The following is a 15,841-nucleotide window of genomic DNA, read 5'->3' as shown; positions in this document are numbered from 1 at the left end:
CAATATAAAAAGGTTTTATATTCAGAAAAATCTCAGTAATAATGCATCTCATTGTCAAGGAAATAATTTAACCAAAGAACATCATTTAAGCTTCCTTGAATATTTATTGTGCGTTTACATTTAAAAATGAATTGATTATCACTAAATAGGCAAATTGGCAAATGGTTTGATTCAGTTCAATTATATTTCCAAAAGATTCCCTTTTACTTTGCTTATTAGCAATATAAAACGTTTTTTATATTCAGAACAATTTCAGTAATGGTTTTGTCTGCCTCTCATTATTGTCAAGGAAGAAAGTACCGTATGTCGCTGCCTTGCTTAAGTTTTATCAAGGCAAAAAAAGCACCATAAGACACACACCATAAGTTTCACATGTGTGCGGGGGACGGAGGAGGGGGAGCCGCAGCATGCTGCACAGAAATTACTTTCACTTTCAGTTTACGACAAACGGGATCTAATCTATGCACAAGGATTTAAGGCCCGTGCACACTGGGCCGAGCCCGGGGCCGATTCCCCGGGGCCGATTGTCGGGATGATCCCGAAAATCGTTCGGTCGGCCCCGGACTCGGTCTTGGGTTTGAACGGTACCCCGACACGATCGGATTATGTTAATTAGCTTTTTATGATCTCGGGACTCGTCGGGGGCTCGTCATCGGGTAGGAATCCTTTACAATTATTGTCGTCTGAATGAGCACACGGGATTGCTTCAGATTATATGAAGCCAGATCCTCCTCCCTTTTTTTTATGCTGCGCAGAGTGTAGGCTATTCTGTCACCTCACAAAAAAAGGCTTTCCCCACGACAACACGTGGGGATAATATCTGTATTATATTTATATAAGATAGGCTAATAATATATTTGGATATATATATAAGATAATAATACATCTCGGAGTTGGCTGTTGCATGCCTCTCTTCTAACATCTAATTCTAGCATCTAATCAAATCACATGCGAGGCACCCGTGTATTAGGGCTCTAAATTGACCTAGTGCAACTTGACAGTGTATGGAACCAAATGAACCCTACAGGTAAATGTTCCTTTTTGGACAGTTGGTTGAAGGCTTGGATGAGGCAATGGGTTTTATTAAATCAATGATATTGGAGATGCGACACTCAGCCGTGTCTTGCTGGATGCGCATCACATTGCACACTGCAAAAGTTTGGGTACAAACATTCCAGAATGGTGGCAGTGATGGAGACTGTAATCTTTTAAAATATGTATAGTGAATGAAATCATACTGGACGACTGCATTATTATGCCCTTCTTAACTGCGTAAAAGGTATACAATTTACATTTATAGTTAACTTAATATCTAGTAGTCATGCAGAGCCAAATGTCTCGCTTGCCAAAAAATAACTGAATATATAATTATAATATCTATAAAGTGAGCAGCGGCCAGTGTGCGCACAGACACAGTACCTAGAAGACAAAAGGCATATAGGCTAGGTTTTGGGTTTTACCAACCTACCTTTGTTTTTATAATGTTTTGTCATGATGGCGCAGTTATCACTTGTGTGCAAAGGACGATGATACACGAAAGAAGAAGAATGTAACACCAACTTCTACCAATTAATCCATTGCTGTGACAGACAGGCTGAGACAGCCAACGTGCTTCCATGTAGACTACATAATCCACTGGGTGCAGCTTGGTTCAGATCAATCATATCAACATAACAGTAATAACACCAACCAAAGTCTAAAACAGTGCCGTACCGTAGGCAGCTCAGCAGCTGTGTTGAGTGAGTGACAAGCTTGATTTGCGCTTCGCCTTATCATGGTAGTGCGCAGTTGTTGCGTGTCGAAAATGGAAGACATACAACACAAGATCAAAATGTCGTGAGCGCTAATATTTCAACACGCATGATTATGAAACCAAATGGAGCCATACGGCGGTTTCATTTTACGCCCTCAAGAACTGCACTACAGTACAGTATGTTGTCACTACCTGTAGGCTACTAGATACCTTCTTTATACACTATTATGGAGAGGTAGTTATATAGGCCCATTATTTATTTATATTGGTCGGCAAAGCCCATGGGACCTTCCGCGATCCCACGTTGGCTCGGGAACCATATAGTTTGAGAACCACTGCCTCTTTCAGATGCAATATCTGACTTAATAGGCTACCTAGTCATGCAGACAAACTTTTTGAAAATTTGTTTTACTCCAGTCAGCTGTTGCAGCGACCACCAGCTGGAACTGATGCGCTAATTATTGATCTGACCTAGTTTGTAGCGCACTACATCGTTCAAGTTCAAACTCTCTCATGCTCACAAGACGCTCACACAACATGTCGCTTTGATGTCATGCAGATTGTAATGGGCAATTTCCTATATTGATCAGATACACATACACACCTGAAAGCATTCACGCTGATGAACAGTTAATTTGAGCAGTGATGGAAAAAGTACTCCCATTCTTTACTTAAGTAAATGTATCAATACTGCATTATAGCTACAAATATGTCACGGACAGAGAGAGAGAGGGGGGGGAGAGAGAGAGAGAGAGACTCTTTATTATAGACTATAGCGAATATATTTGTTTAATTTCGCCGTTTTAATATTTAATTAGTAGCACTGATGAAAGCACCATGCGTGCCTTAATTGTTAAGGGGCTGCGCAAAAAAAGAAAAGGAAAAAAAAAGCAGCTGATGACCAGCGCTCAACGGCACTGTCATTTGATGCACATGTTCCAGTACTTTATGTCGCCCATCCCCGCAGATAATGTGATACACGCTCCTCTTCGAGGTGGCTTTTGATGGCGTTTAAAAACCTCCATGATTTTCACCCTTCAGCAGATTGGCAGCACTGCGGGACTCATTGAATATGCGAACAGAAGGTAATAATATGGATTTGGGAGCAAAGCCTATAATTACAATGCATGTCTCATAAAAAACAATATATATTGTATAGTTGAAGGGCAAATAGGCCTACACGTTATACACAGTAGTATGGTCGGCAATGTGCGAGCCCATGGCACCTTCCGCGACCCCAAGTTGGGTCGGGACACATAGTTTGAGAACCGCTGCCACTTTGTCTTTCCATGGAGGCTGGAGCCTTGTTTCTTTATTCAATCAACTGCCAGAAAAAATAAAATAAAACTTTTTCCTCACTCAACTCTGGCCCGAGATCGCTAGGGGTGGTCATCCAGGATATCTGGCTCAATTGAAAAGGTATCAGATATTTCACTGACACAGCGGGATATACCGGGCCCGAATTCAAGACAGAGGATCGCTGTCGTTTGAAATGAACACCGATCAACCCCCGGCTCCGAGTTCTGATCTCATGCAATATCGCATCTCGTCTGGGGGGCCTCTTAAGGATGTTATATTTATAATGATTACTAGAACATTCACTACCTGTAGCCATGGAGTAGGCCTACTCCTCCGTTGGAAGGGAAATACACTGTTACGTACTGTTAGACAGACAGTGTCATGCCTTGGCTTGGCTCCTCTCCTCTGAGGAGATTGGAGCAACCCGTAATGCTAATCCTCGGTGCGGCGATGCACGGGTATTTAAGAAAGACACCACAGTTTGATTTGATCATTGCTTAGTCAATTATGAACGGATTTCTAAAATTAAAACGTCTGCATAATGCTTGGGAAGAAAATCCTTTGCGATTCGCTAATCGCGAGATTTCACATCGCGATTTCGGTTTGAAAACGATCAACCGTGCAGCCCTAATATAGACTGATGGAATTAAAGCAGGTCATGTTTGGAATTCTAACAGCTGAAATCAATAATATATCAGTATTCTGGTATCAACCTGCGGGCCGCATTAAGTGAGGGTGGGGGCCGCATGTGGCCCCCGGGCCGCCAGTTGCCCATGTATGCCTTAAAGACACAATATACAGTAGAAACAACCCTATTACCTTTGTAAGATCAACTTTATTGTCCTGAAGGAACTTTGACACACAGTGTCTACTGTATCGAACATACAACATTCCATAACATACATTTCATACAGGACAAATAATAATACAAAATGAAAATAAATAAAACCATTTTAACACATTATGTCAATTCAGATGTTGCACATGAAACGTGTCTACTTTTCATTAAGCGCTGTAATGGACAGGGAGACAAATAAACATACTTGAGCTGCAGGTCATGGTTGGAGTTAGAAGCAATCTTCTAGTCTGTCTAATGATGCTTGTTTTACAGCATCATTGCCTGAAGAGGGGGGATTTTATGGCTGTGTGAAGAGATTTATCTGAGAGATTGAGATGCTCAACCTTATGCCCAAACAGTGGTGGAAAAAGTACTCAGATGTTTTACTTAAGTAAAAGTATCAATACTGCAATATAGAAATACTCTGTTACAATTAAAAGTCTAATTCAAAATGTACTTGAGTACTAAATCAAAATATACTTAAAGTACCAAAAGTAAAAGGTTAGGGTTAGGGTTACCGCTAGTAAGCCGCTAGCCTATGGGTCACCCTTTGTCTCAGGGGTTCTTTGGACAGCACGTTACACGTCGATCACATGACCGTAAGGAAACAAATAAATCCTTGGGAAGATGTAATAAAACTGCGCTCTACACTTGATGCTTGATGCTACACAGAGAGGGCAATTATTTCAACATAAGATGCTGCATTCAAGTTCAGGATAGTTTGGACAAGGCAATTCTCCTGAATGCTGCCTTCAGGTATGGCATGGAAAGAGGGGCATTTGCATTTCTTTCACCATAGTAAAAACTGAATTCATGCTCTGGAGAGGGCACTTTTTACAGACGGGTAAAAGGGCAGGGGCTCAAGCCCCCTTTGATGCCTATGTGTGCATGTGCCTGTTGACTAGGCTATGCTGGGGTCATGGAGAACTACAGGGGAGTTGCTTAGAATGGGACAAAGCAGTTACTGTCATTTGAGTTGACAACCGTACAAAAATACTACCTTGAGATTAGCTAAATGTCCACTTTTTCTCCTTACTCATGTGGCAAAAAAAAAACTAGATCCAAATATTACAAACGCGCACACACGCACTCACACACCAACTTCAACTGAAACTGTATCGAATAAAGTTACATAACTCAAAGAAAAATAAACGTCTGAAAAAAGAACTACGTGTGAGTGTTACCAACGTTCACTAATAGCAAAATAAAACGATGATGCTGAGCAAATCCAACTGAACGATGGAATGCCATGATCTGCCCACAGAGTAACGTTCCTTACGCATACAATGGAACATCATAGAATACGAACTATTTCACACATCCGTAATGGAACAAAACACATATTGTATTTACAGACATCCATTTCCAACTCTAGAGGACCACAATATAATTGGTTGGTAACTAGCCTACTGCTAAATGTGATGGATGCGCGAGTTGACAGACAATTTTAATGAGCAGATGATTTCGAATGTTCATTTTATTGTTTTGTGATTTTATATATAGATAATAAAATGAAGATCCAACAGGGATTGGTGATAAATCTGTGCTAGCACACGACCCAGTAGTTCTAATAATTTGTCAGTATACAGTATTCAAAGAACTCCATAAAACTCCCAAACACAATACAACAAAGGTCATGCTCTTTTGGTTCGTATGTACATACTGTACATACTGTACAGCTTCTCATCTCTGCATTCCTATGAATAATAATGGCACCACGCACCAGCCTTTACTCCAACAGCCTTGGTATTAAAAAGAATACCGTATTCTGTGCATTATATTTCAAGTGCCTACATCAGGGTTCCCCAATAGACGGCTCGCAGGCCATTCAAAAAATAAATAAATAAATATATATATATATATATATATATATATATATTTTTTTTTTTTTTTTTTTTTTTTTTTTTTTTTTGGGGGGGGGGGGGGGGGGGGGGACTAGTGAAAGTTACAGATATGGTCAGTGCAATATCGTAAGCTTACCATAATCACAGTAATCCTTAATCATTTTCAATCATATTCAAGGGCTTTTGGAGAGAAAGGAGACAGACTCCAGGCACTTTTAGGGCACTGCAGAGGGAAGGATTGTGTGTGTCTGTGTCCAGCTGATGCTAGTAAGTTGTTGACGGCCGCTCGTTGTCGCATCAAATGAAGGCAATTATGTCTCTGCACTGTCAACTGGCTGCTGTTCTACAGATGCCTAGGCCTACTTTTCAAGCAGACTGGTTAATTGTTGTTTAACTTATTTTGTTTTAACTTTAAAGGGGAAGACCACCCATTTTCAATATTGAAATATGTCATTAATATACCTTAGAGGAGTTGTGTGGAAATAGAAAAAAGTTCCCCCCCTTCTGTGTTGCCTAGAACTGGAGGATTGATTTTGGGGTTTGTATTGTAAAGTACAATGTGTGATGTCATCAAGTTGTACTTTACAAGGAAGCTAGATTCCATCTTGGAGAACTCCTCCCACCCCCTCCATCTAGAGATCACCAGTTACTGGAGTAAGAGAGGAAACGACCGCTTTACCTACCCAGGACGGAGATGTGAGAGATTAGGAAAATCTTTTGTACCGGCTGCCCTTAAGCTGTACAACGAGACACATAACGGACGCTTGAAAAGGTCTCCCTTCCTAACTTAGACTGACGGAACCATTGCTGTATTGACTTTGACCTCTAAGGAACTATTGCTGTATTGACTTTGACCTCTAAGGACCGTCCAGGAAGAGTGCTCATGTGCGTCTTGCGGAGACACGCTTCCTAGTTTCTTCTTTTTTCGCACTGATTTTTGACATTGCACTATTAGGTTGTGTTGGTAGTTTCTGAGTATTTTTGCTTTATTTAACAATGACAGTGAGATACTTGTTTGCACTAACTAGCATTGACTGCTATGGTCTCTTTTGCAAGACACTTTATGTATATATACTTATATATTATTCGCCCCCTCTATTGATGCACCTTCTCTTTATTGGTACTGTACTGCTCTTGTCTTTGTTTTTTTTCCCCTCTTATCTATCTTTTCTTACGTCTCTGTAACTTTGTAAATAACTGTATACTGCTGTGCTTCTACTGGACAACTGAATTTCCCCCTTGGGATAATAAAGGTATCTATCTATCTATCTATCTACAATACAAACTTTTTTTCTATTTCCACACAACTCCTCTAATTATATAGTTCAATATTGAAAATGGGTGGTCTTCCCCTTTAAGGAGTGCCTTTAAGGAGTGCATTACTCCTTGTGTGACACTCACTCAACACAGGATTTAAGCATCCCAGGGCTAAATTATTAGTGCCACAACCAATAATAATTTTAATTGCGACCGTCAGGTCGCAGTTACTATCAAAACCTCCACCGCCTGTCTGTCTGTCTGTCTGTCCGTCCGCCAGTCCGCCAGTCAGTCTGTCTGTCATGTCACGTCACACTTTTGCCCTACTCATATCTCCGCCATCGTTGCCCCTATCCATGTGAAATTTTCCACACACACTCCTTGTCTGCCAATCCACAACCTCCACCCTTCCAGGGACCCCCGCCAAAAAGTGGAAAAAAAAATAAAAATGACACCCCAAATCGCCTGCTCACCACGTTGCTCTGCCAGAGACAAAGAGATGTCTACACACATCTCATCAACATGGATCTCCTCTTTCCTCACATGCCCCTCTTCTAGCGCCACCATGAGGCCGGTTGTTGCAAAACACATTTACGGACAGAGCTCCTACAATTTCTGCCCTAAAATCACGCAAATCGGTAGACGGTATGTCTACACTCATGTCTTCAACATGGATCTGTCCCATATAGCGCCACCTTCAGGCCGATTTTTTAAAACACATTTTTGAACACTGCTCCTACAGTTTTTGCCCTAAAATCACACAAATCGCTACACAGTATGTCTACACTCATCTCATCAACATGGATCTGTCCCATATAGCGCCACCATCAGGCAGATTTTTTTAACACATTTTTGGACCTAAAATCACGCTGCGACCTGACGGTCGCTTATCTCCCGATTAGGGAGTCTTACAGGTAATGTTGGTATAAGTGCAGCAAAAACACTAGTATATCTTAACTGTCGCTGGAGTAGTGGGATCGCCGCCTCCAACTCCCGCAATGTTGTGGTCCTCGGATTAGTACCCTAGACATAATTCGGCCCTTGGGGAAAAATAATTGGGGAACCCTGGCCTACATTGACTGTTAGATTAACTCTTTGAACACTAAACACTCTTTCTTTGATTCGTTGACCGTGTCTGGGTCGTCACAGGCGGCGATTAGATGAACCACTCTTTCTTTGACTCGTTGATGGTGTCTGGGTTGTCGGTGCCGATGATGGCCGTGTCGGCAGACTCTTCGCGCGAGTCCATGGGGCCCTTGTTCTCGTTGGTGTGGTAGGTGCCTTTATGACGGAACATGTAGCGAATCAGGAACACCAGAGTGCACAGGATGGTGAAGATCACCACCGCGATGATGCCTGCAGAGGCAAGAGACGGTAACCAAACATAACGAAACAAAGGGGTGAAAGAAAATGTTTAATGGTCTGCTTTCAGTAATCTTATCTGCAAAACTCCTATTTTTACACCGGTTTTAGAGAGAGTTGTTTAAAATTAACATTGTAACTACTCTAACAACCTGTAACCAAAACCAATAAAATACGAACTAAATAGTTACGGAGCTTGTCGCAACAGCAGCAGATGTGGAACAAGCTGCATCCTCATTAACCGCCAAAACGACTTTTTTCAATCGATTACTCACCCTAGTAGAGTTAAAAATGGCAGTTCCGTGACCGTGGAGAGCAAAGGTCCGTTTCTCAATGGATTTGTCATCTAGGAGGGTTATTAAACAAATTTGGCCAGGGTGTCTTTTTTTAAATGTCTCATTCACTTACTAGCCTATACACTATACTAAGGAAAAAAATACTCCCAAAAAAAGTGGGATGTGAGGGGTCAAACTAGGGGTTTTTAATTATTCTGAATCCATTGCAAGCATTTGTTTTGCATGAAAAACATTACTTGGGCTAAAAAACAGCCAACAAAACTATGGTTTAGTGATGAGTCATCAATTTTCACAGTCTTTTTGGGGTCCGTTTTTAGCCCAAGAAATGTTTTTCATGCAAAACAAATGCTTGCAATGGATTCAGAATAATTAAAAACCCCTAGTTTGACCCCTCACATCCCACTTAAAGCAGATTTTTTGGGAGTCATTTTTTTCCTTTATAGTATAGCCAGCGTATAGTAAGTGAATGAGACTGAAAATTACCCTAGCTGTCAAACATTTTCCCAGCCATTTTAAAAAATACACCCCGGTCAAATTTGTTTAATAACCCTCCTAGATGACAAATCCATTGAGAAACGGACCTTTGCTCTCATGGTCACGGAACTGAATTGTTTTACCTAACTATGGATACTTGAGTTCATGGATATGTTTTTGTTTTTGTCGCATTCCTATGCCAATAATTTGAGGAGACTCTTTGTGTCTCTGTCTCCATAGGGAACCACTGCTGGTCATCAAATTATTGGCTTATAGGAATATTACACGAATAAAAACATGAATTCAAGTATCCATGTGGTGAGTAATCAATAGAAAAAAAAGTACTGTTTGGGGTGAACTATCCCTTTAACAACCCTGTACCTCCAACGATTGCAGAGTTCCTGTTGACGCCATCAGGAATCACCTTTTCCTCGTTGAACGGGAACACTGCATCTGAACGAGTGAGAGAGAAATACACCATAAACTTTTTTGGATCGAAAGGTCAAAATTACATAATCGGTTATTGTAGGCACCCCAGGTTAATTAATTTGTATTAAGTATGTACTGTATATGCTGTATATCAGGGGTCTTCAACGTTTTCAGGCCAGGGACCCCTTAGCTGAGAGAGAGATGAAGCAGGGACCCCCCCTACATATTGTATAAATGTGTGATGCAGATCGATTTCATAGATAGATGCATAGACTTGTTTGACAGCACAGCACTGTCATCAGTCTGGATTTGTGTTTTTATTAAATTTGACATTTCACTCTGTACTTGGTCTGTTCTTTTTTTTTACCTCTATACCTCAAACCTATTGACCGGAAATAGCTGATCTACAAGCTTGTAGATCTGCTATTTTTGGCTAAAGTTCTCCTCAGAATAGGGATGCGAGGGTTCAAGTTGTTCATTTAACGCTTCCAGTGCCAGCCCCTAGAGGGCACCAAAGAATGCCAGGGTTTGTCCCATAGGCGAGCGTATTAGCATCCGGGGACTCACGTTGCGTTTTCAAAGTATTTTATTGAATTTTGCACAAGTTACATGTCATTTCAAAACTTTACATGATAGGAGCATTTCAAAAATACATTTTACAAACTGGGTATTATAATAAAGGAGCAAATTCAGGAATACATTTCACTGGGCGTTAAATAACAATAGAGGAGAATTTCAAAAATAATTTTCACACGTTACAAATCATTCAAAATATCCCATAACAAATATCATTTCAACAGTAAGAGCAAGTAAATATCAGTGCTTAAGGATTACATTTGAAAAATAAAATAACATTACATTTGAAAAAATAAAACAACATTATAAAGTAATTACTGACCAATTTAGCTTTGGGGGGTTTCTTTTCAAGTCCATTGTTTTTCGTTTTCTTAATTCGGTTTTTATTTGCCTCAAGACTGTGGCAGAGTCCACAAAGATGTTGTCCGTTGACATCTTACATCTTGTTTTCCATAGTTTATAAATGGTAACACATATACACAGCCAAAATAAATCAAAATTCTCTTTTGCACAGGTAAAATTGGCGTATAAAGTGTCTCTGTGGCAGGGCACCTTGACTCCCATGTCAAACATTTGGCTCCAGACAAGTCTTGACCTGGGGCAGTCAATCAATAAGTGATATATTGTCTCAAATTCTTTACAGTCTGGAACCGGGCATTCTGTGGTATTGACACAGACCCATTTTACAACCCCTCTGACGGGGAGTCGGCCATGCACGGTTAACCACATTATTAACCACATTACACATATCTCTGATATAACCGGTGACAAGGCCGCTATTTAGGCACTTTATTAGTGTTTTACTTTGTTCTAAGGACTGGTCTCTAAACACTACCAGACCTCCATATAGATAATCACTTATTATATTATATATTACTTTATTTGACTGAGTACCCCAATTAATATTTAAGTTAGTATATTTATCTATAAAGTCACCATATGCTATTTTATAATAAGGTAGTTTTGATCTACCTCTGCCTCTTTGTTTACTCCATTTCAGGGGGTCTCCAACCCAGGGTGCTTTCCACAGAATGCCCGTTGCCATGTTTTTACAAAATGCAATCATTACTTTGATGCCAACATTCATAGCCCCAAGGCCTCCCTCTAAAGTGCTCTTGTGCATGAGCGTTCTTTTAGTAACCTCTCGGGTGTTTCCCCAGATCAACTGTACGCACAGCCTATTAATTTGTTTTATATATACTTCAGGTGGCGGATATATAGTTGATAAGAATAATAATTTAGATAGAATAAAGGTTTTTATTATACCAATTCTTGATTTATAGGTTGTATCTCTTTCTTTCCATTTGTCTACTTCTTCTTTTATTTCAATTACTTTTCTGTCCCAATTTCTTTTAACATAGTCCTTGTTACTGAAACAGATGCCAAGGATTTTCATTTCCTCTTTCACCTCCATGAGCAGGCCCGGTCTCCCACTTTCCTCTCCGATCCAAATACATTCTGTTTTGGCCTCATTCAACTTAGCCCCTGCGGCCTGCTCATAGAGGCGAAAGTGCTCTCTGACGAGATCAAGTTCTGTTTGGTTCTTTATAAAGGTGGTCACATCGTCCGCGTATGCGGACACCTTGGCAACTGTACCATTGAAATAATTACCTGCTATTCGTCTGTCGTTTTTTATTCTATTTAATAAAGGGCTGATGGCCAGAACATAGAGCGCTCCACTTAACGGGCAGCCCTGCTTCACACCTTTCTGTATATGGGTGGGTGACGTGACGTAACGTTTTCGCTGTCCTCGGTGTCAAACATGTATAAATAAAAAATATATTTGTCAAAAACCTTCTGAATATTGTGCAGGACATTAAGCTTTATGTGAACTTACTCAAGATTAAAACATTTCATTCCTCATTTCTTCAGAATTTTCAACCAAACATGGCAAAACTCATATGGTGTGACTGTCCTGACCTTGTTTCTCAAAGTGGGAACTTGAATAAAACTAAGAAAAAGAATTGCTAAAAATCATTTGAAAATGAATTTAGGCTAAAAAAATGTCTATTTGTGAGCCTATATATTTTCAAAGTCAAAGCATAATGTTTTCAGTCATTTCTGATCAAAAACATTTTGTCCCCCAAACCAAAATCATTTGGTGTGACACTAGTTTGGACAAATTAAACAGGCAATTATTATTGGACACCTATTGGCTAGAGAGGTCCTTCTTCTGTAAGGCTATTCAGCACTCCCAGCACAACTGCAAGACAGGTGTCTGAGGTGAGTTATGATTTTAACATTTTCATGAAATGCCATCTTGTTGAAACTTTGACAAACTCACCACTTTGGATGTCTGTTGGTGTGACACCTTTTCATTAAAAAAAGCTTAAGTTATTTGAAGTTTTGGTCATATTTCCATGTAGATCTAGGTTGCTTTGTTATAGCTAGCATGCTGTTAGCATGCTAATGTGTACATAGTAGCCTCAAGGTAAACCTAAATGCAGAAAACGTAATATGGTGTGACACTTAATCATAATGGTGTGACATGTCTGCTTGTCACGCCATATGACTTGATTGTCACACCATATGATTTATACTGTATTTAACTACAGATATAACAATAAATAACAAAGTTCCATGTTTCTTTTGTACATTTAAACATTTGTTTTAAACATTTTTACATAAAATGTAATTTAGCTTCATTCAGTGATACTTCAAATTCATCAGACAGAGCAGAAACCCCTTCACAGAAACCTTAACATATTGTTTCAATCTAAACAATATTTTCTCTTTGTCTTAAACTATACATTCCATTTTCTTTTGTCAGCTGGAAAATGACAAGTGCTGAGAGAACGAGAAAGTACAGGGAGAAACTAAACAATGACCCAGCAAGGAGAGAGGAGCCAAAGGGGCGAGACTGCATTTTCCACGAAGAGCAGGAGGTTGTCTGTGGCATAGCAGAACCGCAACAAGGCAGCCGGTTTGCTACCCTCACCAAATACGACTGGCTGATGTGCAATACAGTCTAAATGTATAATCTAATCTGATCTAATACTTTTGTACTTTCACTCACTGGACTGGACAGTGGACAGTGTTAAGGTAGGACCCAAGACAAAACTAGCGAAAATAGCTGATCTACAAGCTCTCAACACGTTGTGCTGCGAGAGCTTGTAGATCAGCTATTTTCGGAGTTGGGCAACCCAGCACTCTTTAGCTAGTGGAGATGTGGTGTAATGTCATGATTCCTAATTACATTTGTTCAACACAAAATGCTGTGTTCAAGTTCAGGAGACTTCGGAAAAAAGCAATTTACCTGAATGCTGAGTTCTGTTTCCACTAATTGGTGTTAATAAAAATGTTGCCTTGGCTCCAAGTGTGGCTATGCGCCTTATTGTCTCTTTAGGATCCTTCTGCCGTGGGCCGGCAGAAGACTTAGGTGTGCGTAGCATTCCTGTGCACATCCTCATCATCCATCTACTACTACAATTCTTTCTTATCTAAAGCCCTACAATAATATCCTGTTCAGAAATATTAAGGCCATGTTATCCTGGGTAATTGTTTAATCAATCAGTAAAGTTCAGTACTCACTAATAGGTAGGTTAAAACACAGTTTGCTTTGACACATGAAGATATGATCATACGGTGTGACACTAAATCATTTGGTGTGACATTCCAAATAGTGAAAAATCATACCTTTATTAATGATTAAACCAAAAAAAAAATTATGGATTACATAGAGAATATTATCAGGAAGAGTCACAAATATTTGTGTAATTTTAGAGAAAGTTTTGACAGAATACATTTAAAATATGTTGTAAGATCATGAACATGGGCCTCACACAGAGTGTCGATTATGAAAAAAATATACAGATATAATTAATTTTCAAAAAACTATAGTGGATCACTGGTTAGTTATGATAAAGGACTTTGATAAAGTGAGTAACTTAAGAAAGATGTACTCCATTTTCATTTTATGAACAATTATTTTCATGTCACACCATATGACGATTTTAGGCACAAGTACAACAAACTGCTGAATAAAGTCTGATTCCAATAAAATATCTAAAAACAAAATGTATTTCCATAAGGTTGAGAGTGAGTAGAACAAAAGTAAATAACTTTTATGCCTGCAATTTAAAGTTTTTTTAAAAACACATTTTTTGGGACGTCACGTCACTGACCCATATGTATATAATTGGAGATCCTCCCATTCACTTTAACCGCCACCTGAGATTTGGCATATAGTAATTTTATTATTTTTATAAACTCCTGGGGAAACCCGTAACGTTCCAAAACACACCATAAGTATTCTCTATTTATAAAATCAAATGCTCTTTTTTGGTCAAACCCAACAATAAAAAAGCCTGGCCTGTGGCACTCCGATATCATCTCTCTGATCGTATGGAGGTTGTCCCACATGACGCGTCCTTTAATTGCGCATGTTTGTTCTTTTTCAATTATTTTATTTAATACTTTATCTAATCTTATCATTATTATTTTAGCAAAGATCTTATATTCTATGTTAGATATGGTAATCTGTCTCCAATTATTTAATTCATATTCATCACCTTTTTTAAAGATCAGAGAGATGGTGCCCTGATAAAAACTGTCGTGCATGCCTTTCTTGATTCCGTCATTAAAAGCAGAGGCCAAAATATCACAGAGGTCACTGGCAAATACTTGAAAGAGCTCCGCAGGGAGCCCGTCTGGACCTGCTGATTTCCCTCTGTTTAACAGGGAAATCGCATTTAAAACCTCTGCACTGGTGATATCCCCAAGCAGGGTTTGAAACTACACCCCATCAGTGTTTTTAACCTCGGATAAGAAGGCCTCTGCGTTCAGTGAACAACCATTATCATCACAATACATTTCTTTAAAATGCCCCACAATTAAATCCATGATTTCATTGTCATTACTCACAATTTGACCATCTTTGTTTCTCAACGAGTACTCACGTTGCAGTGACGCGCGTGCTCACGTTCGTGCACGTCATGGAAAGGTCCCGGATGAAAATGGCTACACAATAGCTATTAGCATTTTCTCATTTTAAAGATCATTTTTCGGCGATTTCGCCATAAATAAACCTCGCGCCGCCTCCCTAAAAACACATTCCAGAGATATGGCCCTTCAAAGATGTGGTTTTTCATTGGATTCGGCGGTGATTCGCGACGTTACGCCCCCCGGCCGACCGGCCGGGGGGCGGCCGGCCCTCGGCCACTGGATTGAAAATTTAGGCCCAGGCTTCAGAAGGCCTCGGATCATTTTATTCATTTCATTAAAAAAGCCGAACTTGTTCGGGATAGGCACACTGGACTACGTTCCGGAAGCGGCGCTGAACATTCGGTGAACATTGGGGGTCTCAAAAATGTATTTTAAACCATTTTTAATGGAATATATCGTCGGACCATGTAAAATGGCTCACTGGCTAGCGTAGGACGAGCCAGTACCACCCACGGCTCTACAAGCAGCTCAGGGTAAGTAAAATAATAAAAAAGAAATTGTATTGGATTGAAATAAAGCCGAACATGTTCGGGATAGGCACTGTATGTGTTAACCCTACCAGTGCCAGCCCCTAGATGGCGCCAAAGAATGCCAGGCTTTCTCCCATAGGCGAGCGCATTAGCATCCGGGGACTCACGTTGCAGTGACGCGCGTGCTCACGTTCGTGCACGTCATGGAAAGGTCCCGGATGATAATGCTAACAGAATAGCTATTCCCATTTTGTCATTTTAAAGATCATTTTTCGGCGATTTCGCCGTAAATAAACCTC

At 39.9% G+C, this 15,841-nt stretch overlaps 1 protein-coding gene across 1 annotated transcript in view; it reads right to left on the bottom strand.

The window, feature by feature from the left end:
• Nucleotides 1-7,709: 7,709 nt before the first annotated feature.
• LOC308307179 (contactin-associated protein-like 2) overlaps nt 7,710-15,841 on the bottom strand; it is a gene marked incomplete at its 5' end in the record, with an annotated part of 419,567 nt that continues 411,435 nt past the window's right edge. Inside the window, 2 exons of the mRNA XM_080752350.1 lie at nt 7,710-8,347; nt 9,505-9,576. Of these exons, the coding sequence (XP_080608476.1) occupies nt 8,148-8,347; nt 9,505-9,576 (272 nt within the window). The 3' untranslated portion in view covers nt 7,710-8,147. The remainder of the gene's footprint in view (nt 8,348-9,504; nt 9,577-15,841) is intronic.

This window comes from Nannobrachium achirus (genome assembly GCF_963921795.1).
Source record: "Nannobrachium achirus genome assembly, chromosome: 21".
Taxonomy (NCBI): Eukaryota; Metazoa; Chordata; class Actinopteri; order Myctophiformes; family Myctophidae; genus Nannobrachium; species Nannobrachium achirus.
Note: the sequence above shows the minus strand (reverse complement) of the source record. Positions and strands in the feature narration are given on the sequence as shown.